Genomic DNA, 21,803 nt, shown 5'->3' on the forward strand with positions numbered 1-21,803 from the left:
TAATAAATGTTATTTGCAGTTAACAATTTTCTTTTTTCTTTATTACAATATTTATGGCAAGACTAGGTATAGGAAAAAAGTATTTAGGTTATTGCAATAAAATTCACATACGACAACGAGAACATAGTATTAATTATTAGATTCATTACAAAATTATAAAACACTTTAAAGTTAAACAGATAATATTCCGTAGCAATCAAGGACAGCCTGTTATCGTCGATCAGAAAAATTTTATTCTAAATATTCATCGAAACCCATTGACAGTTGAAGTTAATTAATATGGTATTTAAAAAAAATTAGCAACCAAATCCATGATCAGATAATCTGATTTTTAATGAGACCACCAAGACACTATTTTAAACAAAAAGTATAAGAAAAAATAAGCATGGTTATCCCTTAATACCTATCGAGAAAATTAAGATATACGAGTGGAATTTATAAGTGAAGTTTTAAGACGATTACAAAACTGAGTTATGTACCTACCTATAGGTAAAAACAACTGCAAGTCTTGTCCATTTTTATTTTGGGTGAGTTATTTGCATCTCGGTGTGATTAATGACTTAACATTGAAGGCTTTGATGGCTTCCGCGTTGTATTTGCAGCTTTAATAAAGACGAATTTAATTCAGCGAGTTTTACGTACGACATATGGGCGCCACCGCCCGGTGCAAAGTTGCCAACTGGCAGTGTTTTTTTAATATTCAAGTATACTTTGAGAGCTATGCATATTTTGCATCTTAGGAGATGAAATGTATGTGTGTTGACTACATCAAATGTAGGATTACTTATAATTTTTTTTTCCGTACTGAATAGCTTTTCAGGATGAGGCTAAACATGAAATATATAGTTTTAGTGTTATGACATACACGCATTATATATTGCAAACTTAGCAGCTGAAACTCCACGGAACATTTATTTATTACAATAAATTCATATACCTACTATTCATTGAAAAAAAACGTTGATGTTAATCGTTGCTATAATTTGTACAGCATCTCTTATTGATTTTGTCGTATTGTGTGGCCGACAAACCTGTCTGGGGATCGAGCCGACAAACGGGATTGCAATAAAAAATAAACACATAAAAAGTATTTTAATTTTAAAATATTGTAATGATACCACTTAAATAAACTTCGAAATATAACAAAATGATAACATCGGCGAATGTTGTTTAAGGTTTATCGAAACCTTTATCAAGGGTTTTAGATTCATTAGTGTGTAAAACTTTTTTGGTCCTCAATATTTCTGTTTACATGATTTATTAACGTTTAGTGATCTTTAAAAGTCATCCTGGGAGATTGTTTAATATTTTGTTGAGGATATCTGGAATACTAGTAAAAATAATATCGAGAATAATCGTACACTTATTCTTCCATCGAATAAATATATTTACTAACTAACGTCCCAAAAACGAAGCAGGTTCTCAATTCGACTGTAAATTTTTTTTGGTTTTTTAACCCATAAACTATAGAGATTCTTTTTGTGTTTGATAGGAAATTGTTGTGATTTGGTCTCATTTTAGAATGATATAGGATACCTTGCCCTGAACGTCCGCGACCTTATTTCTAAAAAAGAATTATATTTCTACTGTAAACAAAAAAGTTAACACATGCATCGAAGAATTTGTGACAGTTAAATCTTACTCGCGTAAGGAAGGACGAACTGGTAAATTTGTTAGCTGATGTTGCATTCAGAATTGAGATAGTAAACATATATGTACCTGCTTTAACATATATACAGTACGTTTAGAAACACACAGAATATAATATAAATATGTCGCCGGAAAATTGTACAATTTGCTAATGATTTACAATAATACGCATCGAATATGTGTAATTCCTTTTTTTTTTTTAAGTCATAGCGGGTAGCTGAGCTGGTGGTTCGCCTGATGGTAAGTGATCACCACCGCCCATAAACATTCGCAAAGCTAGTACCTCTGTGAATGCGCTGCCCGCTTTTATGGGGTAAGGGAAAAGGAAAGGATTAACGACTGGAAAGAAGGTATGGACTAGGACGGGTGAGGAAAAGGAAACGGGCCTCCGGCTCCCCCACTCACCGTACGAAACACAGTGGCATGCCACTATTTCACGCCGGTCTTCTGTAGGGGTGTGGTACTTCCCCGGTGCGAGCTGGCCCAATTCGTGCCGAAGCGTGCTCGACTCCCACAATATTTATATCTTTTCTTCGGTTAGTCTTTTTGCACCGTTGCATGACGATGTACCGTTTGCCACATATCTATTATTATATCGCACATGTCAATTAAAAAGTGGGTAAATTAATAGATTAAGTATTTTTTTACCTAGTTTTAGTTTAAGTTCCTGCAAGAAGGATAATACACAATATTAGTAGTTTTACCATAATCATAATTACAGCACACCTACGTATGACATGGCGCCTAATCCTGACAAGCAATGGATACTTCGTGTTACGGAGAAAATGAAACCCATTCACCGCCAGTTCACAGACCTCTTGATGACCAAGCGTTTGCAGACACTGCAGAGCGTCGATATGGTAATATTATTCAGAAGTTCGGACAAAATCCGACACTCTCCAGAGTCGCCTAATTTTAACTATATAATTGAATTGAAGTAAATTGATTTTCAAAGCATACCTACATATATAATTTCCTCCTTAGGTATCTACTTGTACTAAACAAACCTAGTCTAGATAATAATGGTATATCTTCAATTTATTATGAACTACTTTCATTACTTTTCATTTAGATTACATTGCACTCTCAAGCAGTTAATTATATTTTATAGCTATAATTAATTATAAAGCAGGACTACATATTCATCTGAAAAGCTGTTATCGTTACGCCACATTAAAATATTACTTGAGCAAGCATTGAAGTCAACACGCTTCTAGTTCGTAGAAAGACTAGCATACGGCATAAAAACTGAGCAGTATTTATGATAAATATGATACAATATTTTCGCTTCTATGTTACAATGGTTATACGCAATACGCGCTATCAAATACCTAGGGAGGATTTTTTCTCGACATAAAAAGATTGTGTAACAAATGACCAAGTACAAATAAGAAAACATCTATTAACTTATTTTGTTGTTACTGTCTTAAAAACTCGTTAATTAAAATAACAAAAATGACGTGAGACGCTGTAAATAATTAAGTAATTCAATGTTGCAGGCAGTAGAACGGGTGTATCAAGAATTAAAGGCCCTCGGCGAATTAGATAACACGTATCTCGTATACACCTCGGACCACGGATACCATCTGGGACAGTTCGGGCTCGTAAAGGGAAAGAGCTTTCCTTTTGAGTTTGATATTAGAGTCCCTTTTCTAGTTCGTGGCCCCGGCGTTGAACCAGGCACCGTGTACGTTTAAATTTCACATTATAATATTTTAGATTTATTTTTTAATTAAGTGAGATTGTCAAGTCAAGTAAATGTTTTTGATAGAATTATTTTTACTGATATATATTCATTGTCGAATATCAAAATTCCGACAATTATATTTATGATACTTTTAATCATTTCCAGTGTCGACGATATCGTCCTCAATATAGATCTGGCTCCAACTTTTCTGGACATGGGGGGCGTGGATCCTCCTGCACACATGGACGGTCGTTCATTACTGCCTCTCCTCCAGCCTAGACGCAGAAGAGTAGCTGCGGCACATTGGCCTGATACTTTCCTTGTAGAAAGGTAAGAAAAACTTTTAAAATTATGTCAATTAAGTTTTTGCATTGGCAAAAGGCAAGCGTTTTTTAATTAATTATCGTCATATTACCCTACGACACATTCTTTTTATTAACATTGGCCCAGCGTTGCATATATAATCTTCGCCTTTATAATCTTACATAGTAAGCTCATTTTTTCATAATAAATATCTGTATTGTTAAGCTCTGGCCGTCGCGAAACGCAAGCTCATATTATGGAGGAACGTCTGCGCGCCCAGAAGTATAGCCGGGAAATGAACGAGAAGGCAACAACTCCACAACCCTCCGAGTCATCTTCGGAGAGTGGAGACTTCGACTATGATTCGGAAGATGACTTTTTAGAACTTGACGACGATGTCGATGATGATGATGATGTGAGCTTTTTTCTTTTCTAATCAGTGTATTTTAGAGATAGCTTTTGTCTACATTTAGAACAGATATATGGACTTTATTCGTTTTATTCAATACCTTACCTGTATCTAAGTAATGTATATATTTTTTAAATCAATTAAATCTAAAATATTTATATATTTACAGGGTACTGAAGCAACAAGTGCAAGTAAATCTTCAGAGCCGCTGATATCAAATGAAAGTCACAATCCAATTCTTGAAGCTAGTTTAGAGAAGGTTCTGGAAGCTGATGATCCTAATTCTAATGAACAAAATTATTTGTCAGGTAGGCTTATATAATAGATATTTAGATTAGTTGATAATGCCATATATTTCTTTAAATATACAATGTTAATATAAAATTAATGTTTAATAGAATCATCGGAGACCAGTATAATCAATGGAAAAGCAGCACGTCTAGCTGCAGAATGCTCAAAAGCTGAACTAAGAGCTCCATGCTCTGACAAACGCAAGTGGAAGTGTGTTCTTGTAAACGGTCGATGGAGAAAACACAAATGCAAATACGAGGTAATATTGCATTTTGAATATAATGCAATTCATTTAATCTAATGTATTATAGAATTGGGCATGCTGATTACATTTTTAAATTATTAATATTACATAATGATCATATTAAAAAGACATATCAATGTAAATCTTGTCTTTGAGTTTTGAGATGTATATCTGTATTATTTATTTCAGCCAAGTGTAGTTGAACCTCACCCGAAAATGAGCACAAAGAAATGCGCATGTTTTACACCCAGTGGTCTAGTATACACAAGATTAGAAACTGACGGTAATATTGCTAGGCGCCCGGCTGATATTAATAAAGAAAATATAACTAGAACTAAACGTTCAATGAACAACGACGTTTTTGAACCTAACACTGTTGATAGTATTCTTGAAGAAAACCCTAGCATAGGCCATTTAAGTTTTCAAAATGAACCTTTAAATGAAGTTGAGAAAAAGAACGTCGAAGATAAAATTGACAAACTGATAAAAGAGACTGAAGCCTTCTTAGAAGCTTATGAACGTACCAAAGATACTATAGATCATAAGAGAAGCAAGAGAAGGGCACAACACTGGAATCATAATAAACATAAACAAAGAAACCAAGGATTGATTAATAATAATGATTCGACATTAGAATGCAAACTTGAAAAGGATGGCACAGTTAATTGCTCACAAGTTATATACAATGATTTAAAAGCTTGGCATACTAACAGGTTAAGTTTAGAAGATCAAATAAGACAGCTTAAAACGAAATTAGAAGATTTGAAAGAGATTAAAAGACATTTAAAAAATAGCAAGCCTGCTCAAGTTGAAGTTCAGACTATTAATCCATCGTACATAATAAACCGTATTCAGAATAATAAAACTATTTTACATGGGAACAATACAAATAAAGATTCCACGCGTAAATTTCGCATACAAAGACTCAAGCCTAAACAAAGAAATACTGATTTATTCGAAAAAAAGTTAAAACACACTAACGAGTATAGTGTACCTACGGCAAATACTAACATAAAAGATGATATTTTACAAATACAGCTAAAAAATAATTCAAGTACTGTGCCAAATATATTCGAGTTACATCCTACAAGCGGTAGTAATATTTCCAATAATAGAACACAAAAGCTAGAACATTTACCAAAACCTCAGGTAACAACAATTATTACCAACAATGATCATTTTGACAAAAGTATCGTCGATGAAAAAAGTACGCCATACAGTATACCAACAACAACAATTGATGAAGTTACTACCGAATTTTCAAGAATAATAGAATTATCGAGCATAAGAGATCCGTTACAAAATCTATCAATTTCCAGCACTGATGGCACAACGGTAGCAACTGATTATTATACAACCGCAAAGTATTATAACTCTGAAGCAGACATTATACTTTCAAATCATCAAAACAATATGGTTAATAAGTCCATTCAAAGAACTACGGAAACGCCTCACTATGTTTCTAAAGGGAGGCCTGTAACAACTACTGCTGGGAATTTGGGTCCAACAAGATTTGATGCGTCAGAGTATGAAAAACTTAACCCTAATAGGGGAACTCCAAATAATATGGATATATTCAGTAAGCCCACAGACATATTCCAAAAAAGATTACATCCTCTGTTTATAGAGAACGAAGACAAGCATGTTTGCTACTGTGAAGAAAGCCGGTAAGTGATAAAAAATATTTTTTTTTTTCTACTGTTCGTTCCTATTTATAATTGTATATAAGTAAAAAGCGATTATATTGGTGAAATAATATTCACAATGATGATAAATCTTGCTTCTACAGAAAATATTTTTACTAATATTTCTTACTATCGACAGAAAAGTTAAGGGACCAGCTCAAGCTTATCTAGAAGCAGCTCAAAGAGCCAAAGAAGAAAGGCGGAAGCTCAAAGAACAACGATTGCGTAAGAAATTGAGAAAAGCTAAAAAGAAGGTATAAAAAGATCAGAAAGTTAGATATTAGTATTTTCTTGTGTTTGATTTTACGCGAGTATTATACATTTAGAAATTAAAAACTTTTAAGTGGATTTTAAACGTTAAAAGTAAAAGTTAGGTATCTCGTGCTTTGCAAAAATATTGAATTGTTTATTTGTTTCAGGCGGAGCTTGAACGGCTATGCGAATCCGAACGCATGAACTGTTTCCGACATGATAATGAACATTGGCGAACTGCTCCACTATGGACTGCAGGGCCATTCTGTTTTTGTATGAGTGCTTCAAATAACACTTATAACTGTGTGCGAACAATAAATGCAACGCATAATTTGTTATATTGTGAATTTGTTACTGGACTTGTAACATACTATAATCTTCGCATAGGTATGTTTTAATTTAAGAAAAGGTGAAATGAATTATTTCATGTTCCTTTTCTTAACCTAATTCATTCTAAATATTTTGCAGATCCATTTGAAACTCAAAACAGGTTTAAATATTTATCAGTCGCCGAAAAAGATTACTTCCACAATCAATTGCAACAATTGCTTAGTTGTCGAGGACCCTCTTGCAGACGTTTTTCGCATTCTAATTCTGGTAATTTATGGTAAATTATTATGTCAATCGCATTCACTTTTTCCATTATTTTAATGATCTTTTCGATTGCAGGTAACATAGAGGACATAAGTAGACGATATGCGGATGATCATATTACGTATAGGGGAGACTCTCCTAGCTATAATGAAAGGTACTATATATATCCAACTATATACATCTATATACTATATATATCTTATCCTATTCTATAATGGAACTTGAACGATAAACAATATTCAGACTTTAATTGTATTTTTAGAGCATGGCGGTGGAGTGGCTATGGTCGGCGTTATGCAAGAGCCCGTGAGCTACATCGTCGCCGACACATGATGGCATACTAGTCGAAAAATATTTATTTTGTTAAAGAATTTGAAACTTGTTAAACAATGCTCTGAAGATACGAGTATAAAAATCGCAGAGGGAGAGAAGCAGATTGTCGACATCTTAGACGAATACAATATCTTTAAGTCTATAGATATAGTATATCTTGATAGATATCGTAACATTATTTATAATAATTATAAAGCATCGAATCTAGTAGGGCTTCCGAAATTATCTTTATATCTACCTACTTATATGCTATATTTAAAATTCTGTTTTATGAATTATTTATGGATGAATATCTTGTTTTGTGATTTTTGAGCTATGTCGCAGTAAGACCACAAAAACAACTATAAGGAGAATAATTATCTATTTAATTCAAAATGCGCTTTAATTAAATTATGACTTATAATCTAGACTTCAAAGCTATTTAAGTCGTCACTTAGTTTGTACGTAGACACGTTATAATATGTAGTATTGTTATAATATTAGGATAATTGGCGCTAATTCATTTGATAATTTATATGAATTAAAGAGAGCCGTTTCCTTTTCCTCACTCTTCCCAGTACAATCCTTCTTTCCAGTCGTCAATCTTTCCATTATCCTTTTCCTTAGGAATTAGGATTCCTTCCTTCATAAAAGCGGGCAGCGCATTCGCAGAAGCACTATCTCTATGAATGTTCATGGGCGTTGGTGATCGCTTACCATCAGGCGAAACACCAGCTCAGTTGCCCGTAACAACATAAAAAAGTAATAGATCCATAGTCCTGTATACAATACAATATCATAACAAATAAAACTTTAATATGTTTTAGTAATATTCCGTACTTCGTATGGGCAATTTGGAAAGAATTCTTATATATTTAAAAAACAAATCGTGAATTAGGGGTTGATGCAATGTTTATGTTAAGTAATCTTTCAAGGTGTTTCTATTATATAAAAGAAAAAACTGGTGTATAACCTCTCTTCTAACTATGAAACCGCGGAGCGGTTTATAAAAATAAAAGGATATTTGAATTTGTCTGCGAATGTATTCCAATGACATACGTTAAATATAAAAAAAAAACCGAAACTGCCCGGTCAGCAGAAAAATCCAACACAAATTTTATCACCCAGGCACATCAATTACAAAAATGTTTTATTTTTTTAAAGATTATTTATTAAAGCCTTATTGTATATCAAAAGACATAGGTAGTACATAATAAAATTGTTATTTACGCTCTTTAAGTGAGACAATATCAAAGGCGTGAGTAGTGGATGAAAGCCAGAAAAAATAAGATTCGGAGACTTCTTTCGCCTTAAATAACAGTTTTAATAATTTTGCTTATGGCCTGTAGGGACTGTTGTGGTTTTACTGTGCATACGACCGGACTAGCCGTAGCTAAAATTATATTTATATTTTCTGTAACTTGTGACACTGCCTGAAGTATTATTATCTGAGATAAGAACACTAATATAATGTTAATTTTTACAAAATTTGCATTTTCTCTATATCTTAGTTAATAAAACACAAACTTTTTATATGTATTTTGCATGCATAATATATTTTATGCAATTTACTAGAAGTTATTAAGATAAATGATTGTAGCCAGTTTTATGTACTAGAAATAAAGTGATATAAAGTTGTTGCCATGTGATGAGAATGGTTGTTTATAGAAATGCTTGTAGGTTTAAATGTGTAACAACAGAGATTTTCAATCTGAGGCATGCATTTTAAACACCATGTATTTGGTTTTAAAGATAAAATAAAGAAATCTATAAAAACATCATATATTTTATTTCTCTCACTCATATTTAGAACATTTAGATATATTTTTATTTTATAATATTTAAATATTTAGAATGCTGTCCAAATCATGTTCATTCACCATTGAAAATATAGATTCATTTCTTTGTGCCCTTTTCATCATTTTATTTTCTTTTATGGGAATCTTAGAATCAAAACTTGTATTTAAATCTTGAGATTTACAACATTCTTGGCTTGGCAGTGAATGTGAAAAGTTATTTTCAGCAGCTACACTCATTTGAGACTTGTTCCCCTCTGAATATTCAATATTTGAAGTCATATTTTCATCAACACTATCTTCCACTTCAATGAACTGTGCCCATTTGGAATTCTTTTTTAAACTATTTTGTTTATCATTTGTAATAGCTTGTGAGTTAGATATACACACATTATTTAATATATTGGAACAAGTGTTTTTCTCAATAGCTACCAAAGATGTTACTGATTTAGTTTTTGTGAAACTCAAGTTCATATTGCAAATAGGAATTTTTCTATTCTTTTCGGGTGTCCCATTGCAACTTTGTTCATGACTTTTAAATTTTTCTTCAGACCTAACATCATCCAACGTTACAGAATCACGATAATCTTTGTCTGAATATTTATGACTGGTTATTTTATGCTTCGACTTTATGACATTTTTTGGTTTTTCTAGAACTACTTCTTTGTCATCAAGAAACATCAGCTCATTCATGTCTTGTATCTCTTTGTGTTCAGTTATATAATTAGACCACTTACTTTTATTATTGTAATTCAGAGTAGTAGTAATTTTTAGTTTATTTTCCATTTCTTCTTCTTCTTCTTCCTCTTCTTCTACTTCAATTTTAGGCATATTGATTTTTTCAGCTTGCAATTTATTTAATTTCTGTACATGCAATCTGCACTCTTTACCAGTTCCAATGCCATAATGACGCTTTATTGATTGCTTTTCACCACACATCTTGCATTCCCATTTATTGCTTTTTTTTGTTTGATGTATCTGTTTATTAAAAGCATTCATATTATGATTGTTAATTTCATTTAAATGTTAATGGGCGGTGGAAGTCACTTACCATCAGACAAACCACAAGTATGGTTGCCCACTCTTACATAAAAAAGACATAGGGGGCATCTATGCATTACATCACACACAAGTTGGATCTCACTCAATCTTAAGTGAGGTCTTAGGAGATATTGCGTATTTTTTTAATTAAGTTAAATATCATTCAATACTAAAATATGTTTAAAACATAAAATTTTTATATGGGTTTAAGGGATTTCCGTCAGGTGTATAGTGCTTGTCTATAAATATTAAATCTTAATTACTAGTAGTATTGAGTATTTTCTCTTATTTTTAAAATAAATCAATCAACTCTTACCAGAGGGGGAGGAAGCTCTAAAAATTTTCAATAACGTCTCAATGGAGTACGGACACCATATATATATTAAAAATTATATATTATGTATAATATAAGTACTAAAGTCTAGTTACTTACTTGAAATATAAAACACTTATAACATCTTAAAACTTGAAATATCTGAGGCATATTTCGTAAACTTTTAAAATATAACTATTTAATTATTACCAACAACTTATCATCAATAGAAGGTAAACTATTATAACTAATATTTATATACAAATACGAAAATTCACATCTCGAGCAAATTTTTTAAAATTTTGTCGTTAACAATTTTGTTTATTTTGATTACACACTTTACTTTGATTCTAAAAAAAATCAAAGATGAAAAAACGACAACATTATTATACTTAACTGTCAATTGTCTATAATGTCAATTGTCAACCCCTTATTGCCATAATGGAAGAAGGGAAAAAACAAAATTGTCAACCTGTCAAATGCTCTACGTCGACGTCTACTCTGACAATTTTTGTATATTTCCTAAGAGTACATCAGAAACAGGAACGCGACTGGAAACTTACAAAAAGATATTTCGATATAATACAAAAAAAAAAATCCCGCACTAAGAATTACCGTACAATGTTCTCCTTTACTGATTTTTTACCCTACGCTTTTAATGGTATATAATTTCTGCATTTTTGGTTTAGAGCTGTAAAAAGCATAATAATATCAATATCATTATAGTTTTATAAGAATCTTGTAGCACGTGCCGAAATTGTGAACTAATCGCCGCTACTTTGTAAAAGTTAAAACCTTATTTGATGACAGAACATTGAGTGTGTTGTTTGATGCGGTTATGATGTTTGATTGTTTTACTTATCCCATTCCAACAAATCAAAGCTACCTGTAATAATATCGCAATCCTAAAAACACTCACGCACTACACTACCTGAAGAGAAATAGACAATTCCCTAGATACTTATCTTTATTTAACACCAACGCCCCTCTTACTGTGTCATCCATGAGCTTGAAGATCCTTAAATATCCAGGATAGCTGCGCATAGATAGTGGGTACGATAACTTATTTTTGACTTCTGTACAAGATTGGCAAGGGCTAAAGAAATTTGTCGCTTTTTATAAAACAAAATGTAATGGATAAACCATTAATAAAAACTCGCTATCGCAATTGCACCAAACCACGTATTACCGTCACCAAACAATTACATATTAAACAAGAGAGGAAAATAAGAGATTACACTTCAATAGATACTTTATTATCTGAGCCACAATCATCACAGGTTTCGTATATTTTAAATTTGACACATATTGAATATTCACATTATTTAAATAATTAATGATAAAATAGTTTTATTTACAATTTTGTTTGTCATGTTATTTACATACAATTTTTTTTTATTTCCATATCCATTAACTTGTAAACGCAAACTAATCTGTTAAGGTGAGGTACCGAAGTAGAAACAAAAGCAAGTTTTTTAGATAGATAGATAGATATATATAAATATATACGAGTCTATCTACTTATTATCGGAAGAACTGAATTATTTCATGGCAAAATTTCTACGTTTGGGAACTTGTTTGATTTTTTAAATGTATAGTATTTTGATAACTTGAGCCCATTTATACATTATCATTAAATTCCAAATTGCGCACAAAACCTTGTTTTTAAAACACTTCGCATACTGAGCACAGATAACATAATACTATACTAGTGGTACTAGCGTGGTTACCTCGCCTAATATATAAACGGTACTTAATACCCTTTCATTTAATAATTAAGGATTAAGTTTTTTGATATTGTTATCGTAAATAAAAAAAGTGTAAATCATTTATAATTAAGATATTGTTATATTTTGTTCAATACTTATGATGTAGAGTTTTAAACTGAAACCTATTAAATTTAGTAACTTTAATTCAATCTTTAGGTTTCGTTAATAAATACTTATGATACGATATAACTAGTAAACTCTACAAGTTTTCAGTACATATAATAGGTATTTATTATGTTATGTACGTTCACACTGGACGAATAATTATAATTATTATACAGTTTAAAAAAATAATCTGCTTAATTATGCAGGTTTCCAAATTTCCTATTTGACAAGAAAAAGCTACATTCTATAAAAGAACAGATGCTTCGTTCCAATTTAAATTTGATAATCACTCGAAATTGAATTTGAAATATAACCCTAATTTATATCTATTTTAATATGCATCTGTTAACGATTAAAATCTGTTAGAGACATATTTACATGTTATGAAGGAATAAAATTTTAAAAAGATCATCACTATTACATTGCTATAAAAATTTTTGAAATCATTCCTATCATCATTATCAGCCTTTTAATATCCACTAATGGACATAGGCCTCTCCTACGGCACACTTCTGAGGCCCGTTGTTGACGCTTTTTGTCGCCAGACCAGCAACCCTACAACTTGACACAAAATTTTTGAAACATGTTTAATTTTAGGCTGCCGTATAAGTTATTATTATTTTTTTTTTACTAACAGCATGTAATACTATAGATATTTTTTGTATCTATCCAAATTTTGAATTTGGAAAAAAAGGAGGACGTAGTTTATGCATTAATAATATTATCCATAGTTTAGATATACGATATCTTATTATTTTTAAATCTACCGGATTAAATCTACACATTCATGATATGAAACAAAATAAAATACATTTGTACCTAACTTTTACTTATTAGTTATTACCTACACAGTTATTCAAAGTAAGTTATGTCATAGGATTTGATAATTCTACGAGAAAAATTAATAACATTTCATTGTTCTATGTAATTCAGTATATAGACACCAATAACATGCATTTGATTATTATTTTGTAAATGGAAATGCTATAATCAACGATAGTTTATAAACTACTCGGTATTAGACACATAATTATTATTGAAACATCGTAGGTTATTTTATGTTCCTACCTACATTTAAAACATTTTAGCCACTTTAAACATAGACAAAGTTGATGACTAAGCACATTTTTATTAGGCCATAGAACATAGATAGAAATTTGAAACAGTAAACACCTTATGCACTTCATTGTGGTATGTCCGTAGCCTGTAAGGGGCAGTCACACTATGCACATATAGAATGTATCTTACATATTATATACATAGCTACGTCATTTGAATGCCACGCACCACGCACATAGCGGTATGTATACAAAAACGCACAGAAAATGGATCTACTGGCATTTCGATTCTCACGAATTATTCATTTGACCGTACAAAAACTACGTAGTGTAAATGTAGCAGCATCTCGAATGAGTTCTACACGAACAAAACAATCATTCTGCACTGCACTATCACCACCGCGAACCGCATTGAATGAAATATTTCAGAGCCGGCGTGAATCCACGAAACGCAATTACGCGCGTGAGTACATAAATAACCTACACTATAATGTCAGATCTCCTTTTATGTCATAGTCGGTCGAAGCCGGTGGGACCCTGATGGTAAACGCTACCACCATCTATAACATTTGCACAGGCGTTACGCCTTTTGCATAGGCCCTTCGTTTCTGCTTCGGGATGGGCCGACTTTCAAAGGTATGGAATAAAGAAATATTGATGAGGAGAATAAATATAAAGACTACGAAGGATAAGGAAAAGGGTACGGGTTTCCAACTCTCATACATATATAGAACCGGAGCCGGAGTTGTATAAGATATATGAAATCCCGCAAAAACGCGCGTAGTACGTAACACGTCACATGCGTATGCGTAGCAGCGTGAGTATCGCCTACCTTTTTCTGTTATAAAACAGGACCTAGGCAAGTTGTATTTTCTTTGCTATTGTAGGTAGTACGTGTAATGTTATGAGAGACTTCTAGCTAACAATCGTGACCATACCAAAGTTTTTATGCATTTTATAAAAAAAAATTCCCAGCTTTTAAATAACTTCGCTGAACCTTTCCTTATTGAGAATATTTTTCTGTATATGTTCATAATGTAGTTTTAATACTTCATCATATATTTAGAATTACATCGGAAATGTAAGCTTTTCAATATCATTTTCTTTAGTATGTAGGTTTATACAAATCTAGGTTGTAAACCCTTAAAGATCGACTAAGTAATTACATAATCTTATAAGCCTGTTAAAAATATTTGTACTGAGGAGAATAATTGCAAACATGGGATTCTAAGAAAAAATATTTACAAAATAACGATAATTTGAGCAGTTCAATTAATTTTTACTTAAAATTAAATATTTGCATGTTGCATTAATAACTTTTTAGGACTTTATTTGTGACTTCTACCGTCAAATTTTTATTTTATGTCATTCATTTGATTACAAACTTGTTATATATTTTTTGTTCCTCTATTTTGTGCATGTATGAATTATGGGCAAACTTAACTTTAAATTAAACATAGAATATAAGTTGAAACTTAGATTGGTCTATCACCATTCCATACAGTACTATTATATTTTAAAATAATCAATGAAAAGAATGATCTGGTATTTTTTACGCACATAGAGTAAAGTATTAATTAAGTAAGTAAAAATATAGTACTAAGTAAGTATAGATATAGTACTAGAGTACTATAATATTCTTCTTAAAAACTATTTTAAATAAATGAATAAATTCATTCAAAACCATGTTCACAATGATCCTAGTAGTACACCTTCATCACAATTTTAAATTTTAATGTTGCTCGCTACCCACATTTTAAAATCACCTCGAAAATTCTTATCACGGATTAGAATCATTTTTAAGCATTTCCTTACGTAATTTTCAAACTGGATTAAAATTTTGACAGTATATGCCTACTATTTTTAAAATACAGTATTGTATCTACATATTGGAAATAAAAAGTAACAGATATGATTTGTCACCATACAAAATTAGGTCTACCCTACCTCTTTAGCACTTTAACAAAATATAGACTGTATCAATATTTTTTCCTTAACGGTTAAATCTTTATGAGATTACAAAAAGCTAAGCGTTAAAAAATATATCATCGGCGGTATTGCCATCCAATAGGAACTTTCACGTTGTTTCAGTTTTTCCACCCTTTTGTCATATATTATTGGCTTTACTTAATTAAAAAAAAAAAATAACAATATTCTAATTCAAATGGTTGCTAATACTGGTCTCTAATAAAGCTACTCCTAAACAATTATGCAAAGAAATTAAATAAAAACATTAACAACAGTAACAAGTGAAATGGAATATTTGACACACTGTTGACTTTTGGCACGGTTTTGGCACTACTTTCATTGAATTGTAAAATTTAGGCCTGCAGGTTATTGCAAGAGGAACATTTTGTCTATGTTCATTTAAGAATTCTTATGTCATGAGTGCATCACAGTTGTTCTGCGGGAGTACCCACGGCGCGCTGGCCCGTTACCCTGAGATTCACATTCCTTACGAACTCTAGCAATTATGTCAGCTACTAATTTTTCTTCTCTGATTCTTTTTTCTTCCCATTCACTTGCAGTTCGTACAGAATTATCACCTGGAAATAACCCAATCATAAAATAGTTAAGCAATCAAATGATAGATTTATGATGGAATCAGTAAAACAAGTTACCTTTAGTTTGACATCTGTATGTTTTTTTATTTTCTGTATTCTTATTTGTCGTCAATTTAGTTGAATGTGTAGCAGTTTGATAATTTGGTACACTCGTCTTTGGTATTGACATTTCAGGATCTGTCTCGTCTTTAATGTCTGGAGAAGGTTCTGCGATTGTCGTTCTACTTGGAATACTTTCAACTTTCGTATTAGTTGCAACTGAGCTAGGATCAGATATGACATCGCTGTGTCTACTCGCTATATGTCCGATATAACCTGAAATATTTACAGTGCATTTTTATAATTTTCTAACTGTTTCCGCGATCGGCCTTTAAATATTAATACCAACCTTTCCTACTTTTAAAATATACACGGCATTGTTCACACTGGAACAACGGCGATGGATTTAAAGCATTAACCGAATGAATTTTGTATTTGTGTCTATACCAATGTGTTCGGCTTTGCAACACCTCGCCACAGAGCTTACAGACGACTTTCCCATCGCTCCTTATCATATACTCTAGCAGGTCACTCCTCACTGTAGGAGTGCTATTCGCAACGTCTTCGTTGCTCTCTCCAAATTCAGTTTTATCACATTCATTACTAATTTGCTCTGATAGGAAATGTACACCAGTTTCATGGTTCTCACTGTCCATAATTTCCATTTCATGTGAGTGGTGTTCGTTATATTCTTGTCCATAATTTGTAGAGTAATTGTGGTCTGTGTTTGTGGATAGGACCTCCAATGTTATTACTGGGAAATTACTGTCCACGTCATCGTAATACGTTGTTTGATATGCTGAAATCGGTAATATTTTAGTTAAATTAAGAATTCATATAAATGCTTACTAACAGATCTCGTTTAATCATTGTTTACATATTTCAATTTATATAATAGGAATACATCAAGCGTTACTCAACGCGAGGTACGTAAAAAAGAAAACAAAATAAATCTAATTTTTTATTTATTCATTATTTGAAGTGTACATATTTCGCATTTATTTACTTATTGCGATGGTAAGATTCTTTTTCTTATAACTACTTTAATTTTGTTACATACAATATTTTAACATTTAAAGAATTTAGTGTTAAAGCTTTGCTATTTGCAATAATATTTATATTTATATCTATAAAACTATGTAATTCAGTTAAACTGTGGTAGTATGTGTTAATAACATTGATAAAAAGTATATCATCTATCGTAAATGTTAACTTACATAATACTTTAAGAATAGTCATATATGTATGTACTTAACTCCTTCCCAATAATAATGTGTTATCGACAGTTCCCATACCAAGTCCGTTAAATAATAAACAAACAAAAACATAGTAGTCATTAAAAGAAGTTTTATCTAACAAAACTATAAAAAAGATATATAATACTACAATAAAGACGTTTAAGAAAACTGTTGATAAATATCCATCTGTTCTTCAATTAAATACCCTTTTAATAGAATATAGAATTAATTAACACTTGCAAATTATATTGCACTAGATCTATTATTATTAGATAAAGATAGACTTTATAAAACTCCTCAATAGGTAGATAATTGAAAGAACTTTTAAAGGTCCACACTTTAATTCTCATATACCTAAATATTTTTTATTTCGACTATACTAGTCGTAAAAATTAACAATTTACACAAATTCAAATATCGAAGATACTAGAACTCGATTTTTAAATGTGGGAAATTTTTATTCGATAATTTGTTGGTAAGCAATGAATGATTCTCGAAAAATAAGTTGGTACGAAAATTATTTTCGTTAATGTAGCTATATTAAATGCAACAATATTTGATTATACTTTGAAATTTAAAAAATATAACATTTTATTGAGCTGTTTATGTCATACCAACGAGAAAACGAAAGTGTGAACCAATTAAGTATAAAAATTCAATTGCAGTAAATTAAAAAAAGAATGAGAAATATTTTTACGATTATACGTAGATAATACTCATTGAAAACGATTTATAATTGCTTTCCAGCGAAATGCTGCCTAGCAGCGTGTAGGACAAAGTGAAGAGGAAATAATGATATTTCAACAATGAACATGTCAGCTAACTTAGTTAGCACTAATATCACAAAATAAAATACTACAAAAGAACAAAAAAGAAATAAATAACGGGTTAACAGCTCGGACGCAATAAAAAATTATAGACTTCAAGCTTGACTCCAAGTTGTAGGTAGATCCTAATGTTTGTCGCTTCTAATAAAGCAGAAAGACAAGTAAAATGAAAAAGCCCTTTAGACGGCTCCGGGAAAAAATTTGTGCGATTGACTGGCGCTTATTATAATACCTAACTAAATTTTTAAAACATCACACTGCAATTGTTAATACCTTAACGGTGAATATAAAATCTATAACGATCCAAGTTTACACACCTCCTACTATATACACCAACTTGAACCTATAACCTTAGATAAACTTATATAAAAAATTGTGCGCAAAATCTAAAACACAAAACTCAAATAACCGATTTTAAGTAAATATATCTATACTATTATATACCTAGGTATGTCAATCTTATATAAAATTGCTCGTTATAGACACTTTAACCAATAATAAACTTACCTACCATAAACAATAATGTTATATTTTAAAACGTAAACATAGTATTATCACCTAATTTAATGATATTTATATTTTTCCTTATCAATGGAAGAACTGCTGATTGTCGTTTTTTGGGTTCTATTGTGATAGAACTCCTTTATACAATTACATAACCTACAAAAATAAAGAAAATGGAAACTGTTATACAAAATATTTGTGCTATGGCACTATTACATGTTGATAATATAATTAATAGTATTATAAAACTTTTACTTATTTTTATATGATAACAGTATTATATTTTTAGTATTACAATGGCGAATAACTAAGAAAGTTTAGTAATTTCAAAAAGTCAGTTTTTAAAGCCAGGAAATTTCAAATTATTCAGATTTTCAAAACGGAACATTATTACGAAATTACAGTCTTTGGTTGCAAAATGTGGGGTTTTAACTACTACTTATTATCTGTTTATAAGAAGAATAATATAACAGAATTAAATACAATAAAGAGCGTAAAACGTAGAAAAATTTCAGACTTCCTAAGCACCCGTCATTTTTATATAATAATTCTGTAAAAAATCTAAAATTTAATCGCCACAATTGAGGCGTAACTGGCCTTTATTTATTTTGTATATTTATTGTCTAATCCGCACAACCTTAATATTTTAAACAATTGAAACAATGAGCTCCAACAAACATTAGATATTAAATGCATAACAGTATCATTGGAAATATAAAATGTATATTAAAATTCCACTCCAAAAATAGATCGAGTTGTACAAACTAATTAACTCTGGATAACTAACTACCTAATAATTGCAAGAATATTTAAACAACTTAAGGCATTTTATAAAAGGCACTATGTATGTCTATAATAGTAAACTTGGAATTTATATATTACATAAACCATTGTATCTTCTAAGCCTGCGCAGGATCAGGAGAAGAATGTGGTATTGAACCGTGAGGTGAGCCTGACCCCACAGCTTCCAATTTGATTCCAGAGGGAAGTGATGTATCGAGTCCATCAATTGGAAGTGGACCTGGTAATATGAAATACGTATTTGGCGGATAAACACAATCCTTGGGTACATAACAGTCGTGTGTTGTTTTCATGTGGTTCTTCATCTTATCTGGCCTGGAAAATTCTTTGCAGCAAACAGGACAAGGGAAGACTTTTCGCTGTTGACCCTCATGATAGAGGAATGCGTGTCTCTGGAATGAATACTTATTTTTAAATGTTTTTTGTATATTTTCCTTCGCACATTCTGTGCATTGATAAACGCCTTCGTTCACCGAAGCGTATCTGAATAGATTGAGGCCTCTAACCGACATTTCGGTAAGTTGCTCGGCGGGGTCGTTGGAAGCTGAATTAGCTCTTCTCCGTATCCGCCGCCGAACCGATGGTCTCTGAGACTGGTTGCCTTGTTGTACAGTGTTGTTATTTATTGAATCGTTTTGATATTCATTGGAAGTTGACGCCGACTGTGTTGCTGGATTAACGCGAATTTTCCCTGGAACATCGTTGAATTGTGACTGGAGAAATATCGTGTCTTTGCTCTCAAATTCTGGCGTACCGCGTCCTGGAAAATAAAAACAATTTATGAGGGAAAGAGCAAGGTGATTCGATAGTGACAAAAAATCTGCAAAAAAAATAACAACAATAGCTTGTGAAATGTGCAAATAAGGGGAATTAAAAACAAAAAAAAAACAACAACAAATAAAATATATTAAGATTTATTTGTTCAATGAGTAATTAATTACACCATGATAAAATAAAAAACAAAAAAGTGATTGAACTACTTCTTGAACGAGCTTGTCATATACCAAAAAAAGAATAATGTCTAGAAGACAATATTAGCACCAATGTTTTTTGTAACATTAAACTGTAGACATAGATCACAAACTCGCTCTTCTGGAAGGACCTTAAATAAAACATATATTCAACTAGAAACAAAAAATTCAGATGAACGTAATAAGAAAATGCTTAATTTTTCTTTAAATTATATTTAGAATCGAACATTAACTATATTTTATACTACAATAGAACGGATCGTAAGAGAACAAACATGTAAACATTACAAAATAATCATATTATCTAAATAATAAATTAAAAAATTATTTAACAAAAAGTAAAGTTTCACTATGAATAAAATAGGACTCAAGGATTTGCATTTGGAACTGTTTCGGCAAGTTTTGTAGTAGGTACATATTAATGTTATTTATAAAGGACTAACGTCAGCTTAGCTATAAGATCACAAAAGGTGGGTCATAATATATTGAAGGGCGTGTACAATCGCAATTAAGCTTAAAATGATGTAGCTGCCTTTGAGTTTTAATTATAAAAAAAAGTTAATGTCATAGAATAAAATAACACATAAGGCATAAATGAAACTAATTGTCCATGGATTTAAAAGGTACAAGCAACAATTTGTACTGAACCAAAAATACTTTGTTCTCGCATAGCGTAAATTTGAGCAACATTGAAAGCATTTTAAACATAAAACCTAGCTCTAACCACACCATCTACAAAACGTGAGAGAAGTATCAATTTAATGATAGCATTACCTACCTGATCAGTCCTCTCTTCGTGACTACTATTTTTCTACAGAATAGAAAATTCACTCCTTTTCTTTAACACAATGTAAAACTATAATATATTATAAATAACTTAATCTAATCTTTACTAATAACCCGTGTTGTTACTTTGCTACTATTATATATTTATTTATTATAAAAAAATGAATTATTTGTTAATAGCATCGTTGCTGATATCACCAGTTAGATACACTTACACAGAGGTTAAGCCGTGGTGTCGCTGATTTACGATTTATAATAACCAATACGATAGCGACAATCAACAGTAGCAAATCTTTTAAAAAACAATAAACAGTATAGGTACATAGATAAGACAGTGAATATAATATAAGTACTTAAACTTCACAAAGAAAAAAATCAACATCGAATAAGAATGAACCACGTTATAAATAAAGAGGTATTAAACAAATATTAACGAAGAAAATAAAATCAAAAAATAACATTAAGTAAAAATTAACTCTCTTTTGATGTAACTTTTATTTTTTTAAAGATTCTAAAAATAGTAATTAACATATTATTGTATACGATTGTATTTTGTTTTATTAA

General features: G+C 31.1%; 3 protein-coding genes across 8 annotated transcripts in view; 1 reads left to right on the forward strand and 2 right to left on the reverse strand.

Moving 5' to 3' along the window:
• LOC119830479 (extracellular sulfatase SULF-1 homolog) overlaps positions 1 to 9,203 on the forward strand; it is a 55,325-nt gene extending 46,122 nt beyond the window's left edge. Inside the window, exons 6-17 of the mRNA XM_038353522.1 lie at positions 2,372 to 2,510; positions 3,150 to 3,337; positions 3,503 to 3,667; positions 3,866 to 4,055; positions 4,219 to 4,357; positions 4,448 to 4,599; positions 4,774 to 6,251; positions 6,409 to 6,523; positions 6,689 to 6,908; positions 6,990 to 7,118; positions 7,191 to 7,269; positions 7,378 to 9,203. Of these exons, the coding sequence (XP_038209450.1) occupies positions 2,372 to 2,510; positions 3,150 to 3,337; positions 3,503 to 3,667; positions 3,866 to 4,055; positions 4,219 to 4,357; positions 4,448 to 4,599; positions 4,774 to 6,251; positions 6,409 to 6,523; positions 6,689 to 6,908; positions 6,990 to 7,118; positions 7,191 to 7,269; positions 7,378 to 7,459 (3,076 nt within the window). The 3' untranslated portion in view covers positions 7,460 to 9,203. The remainder of the gene's footprint in view (positions 1 to 2,371; positions 2,511 to 3,149; positions 3,338 to 3,502; positions 3,668 to 3,865; positions 4,056 to 4,218; positions 4,358 to 4,447; positions 4,600 to 4,773; positions 6,252 to 6,408; positions 6,524 to 6,688; positions 6,909 to 6,989; positions 7,119 to 7,190; positions 7,270 to 7,377) is intronic.
• LOC119830480 lies at positions 9,061 to 10,917 on the reverse strand. 3 transcript variants are annotated; one of them, XM_038353523.1, is made up of 2 exons: positions 10,698 to 10,917; positions 9,061 to 10,201 (listed from the first exon to the last, which is right to left on the reverse strand). In XM_038353523.1, exons 1-2 carry the CDS (start codon positions 10,746 to 10,748, stop codon positions 9,269 to 9,271), a joined length of 984 nt encoding a protein of 327 aa, XP_038209451.1. In that variant the 5' UTR covers positions 10,749 to 10,917; the 3' UTR covers positions 9,061 to 9,268. The 3 variants fall into 3 exon arrangements, with proteins under 3 accessions (XP_038209451.1, XP_038209453.1, XP_038209452.1); XM_038353525.1 differs by lacking the exon at positions 10,698 to 10,917 and adding an exon at positions 10,581 to 10,644; XM_038353524.1 differs by lacking the exon at positions 10,698 to 10,917 and adding an exon at positions 10,275 to 10,517.
• A 1,160-nt stretch (positions 10,918 to 12,077) lies between these two features.
• The window catches only part of LOC119830362 (protein tramtrack, alpha isoform-like), an 18,946-nt gene continuing 9,220 nt past the window's right edge, over positions 12,078 to 21,803 (reverse strand). For 3 of the 4 annotated variants that reach the window (XM_038353350.1, XM_038353349.1, XM_038353351.1), the window contains exons 3-5: positions 16,462 to 16,911; positions 16,131 to 16,388; positions 12,078 to 16,055 (exon numbers count right to left, since the gene is read on the reverse strand). In XM_038353350.1, the coding sequence (XP_038209278.1) occupies positions 15,892 to 16,055; positions 16,131 to 16,388; positions 16,462 to 16,911 (872 nt within the window). In that variant the 3' untranslated portion in view covers positions 12,078 to 15,891. Of the gene's footprint in view, positions 16,056 to 16,130; positions 16,389 to 16,461; positions 16,912 to 17,064; positions 20,243 to 21,803 lie in introns of those variants that run through there. The other variant, XM_038353353.1, reaches the window with a different exon arrangement.

Source organism: Zerene cesonia, chromosome 11 (genome assembly GCF_012273895.1).
Source record: "Zerene cesonia ecotype Mississippi chromosome 11, Zerene_cesonia_1.1, whole genome shotgun sequence".
NCBI classification, from domain to species: domain Eukaryota; kingdom Metazoa; phylum Arthropoda; class Insecta; order Lepidoptera; family Pieridae; genus Zerene; species Zerene cesonia.

Bases quoted from the DNA above. Each gene is read 5' to 3' on its own strand.
- LOC119830480 (XM_038353523.1), bottom strand. From the start codon at position 10,748: ATGCCTCAGATATTTCAAGTTTTAAGATGTTATAAGTGTTTTATATTT. The intron at 10,202-10,697 runs GTAAGTAACTAG...TTTAATAAACAG, and splicing joins ATAAGTGTTTTATATTTCAA to ATACATCAAACAAAAAAAAG.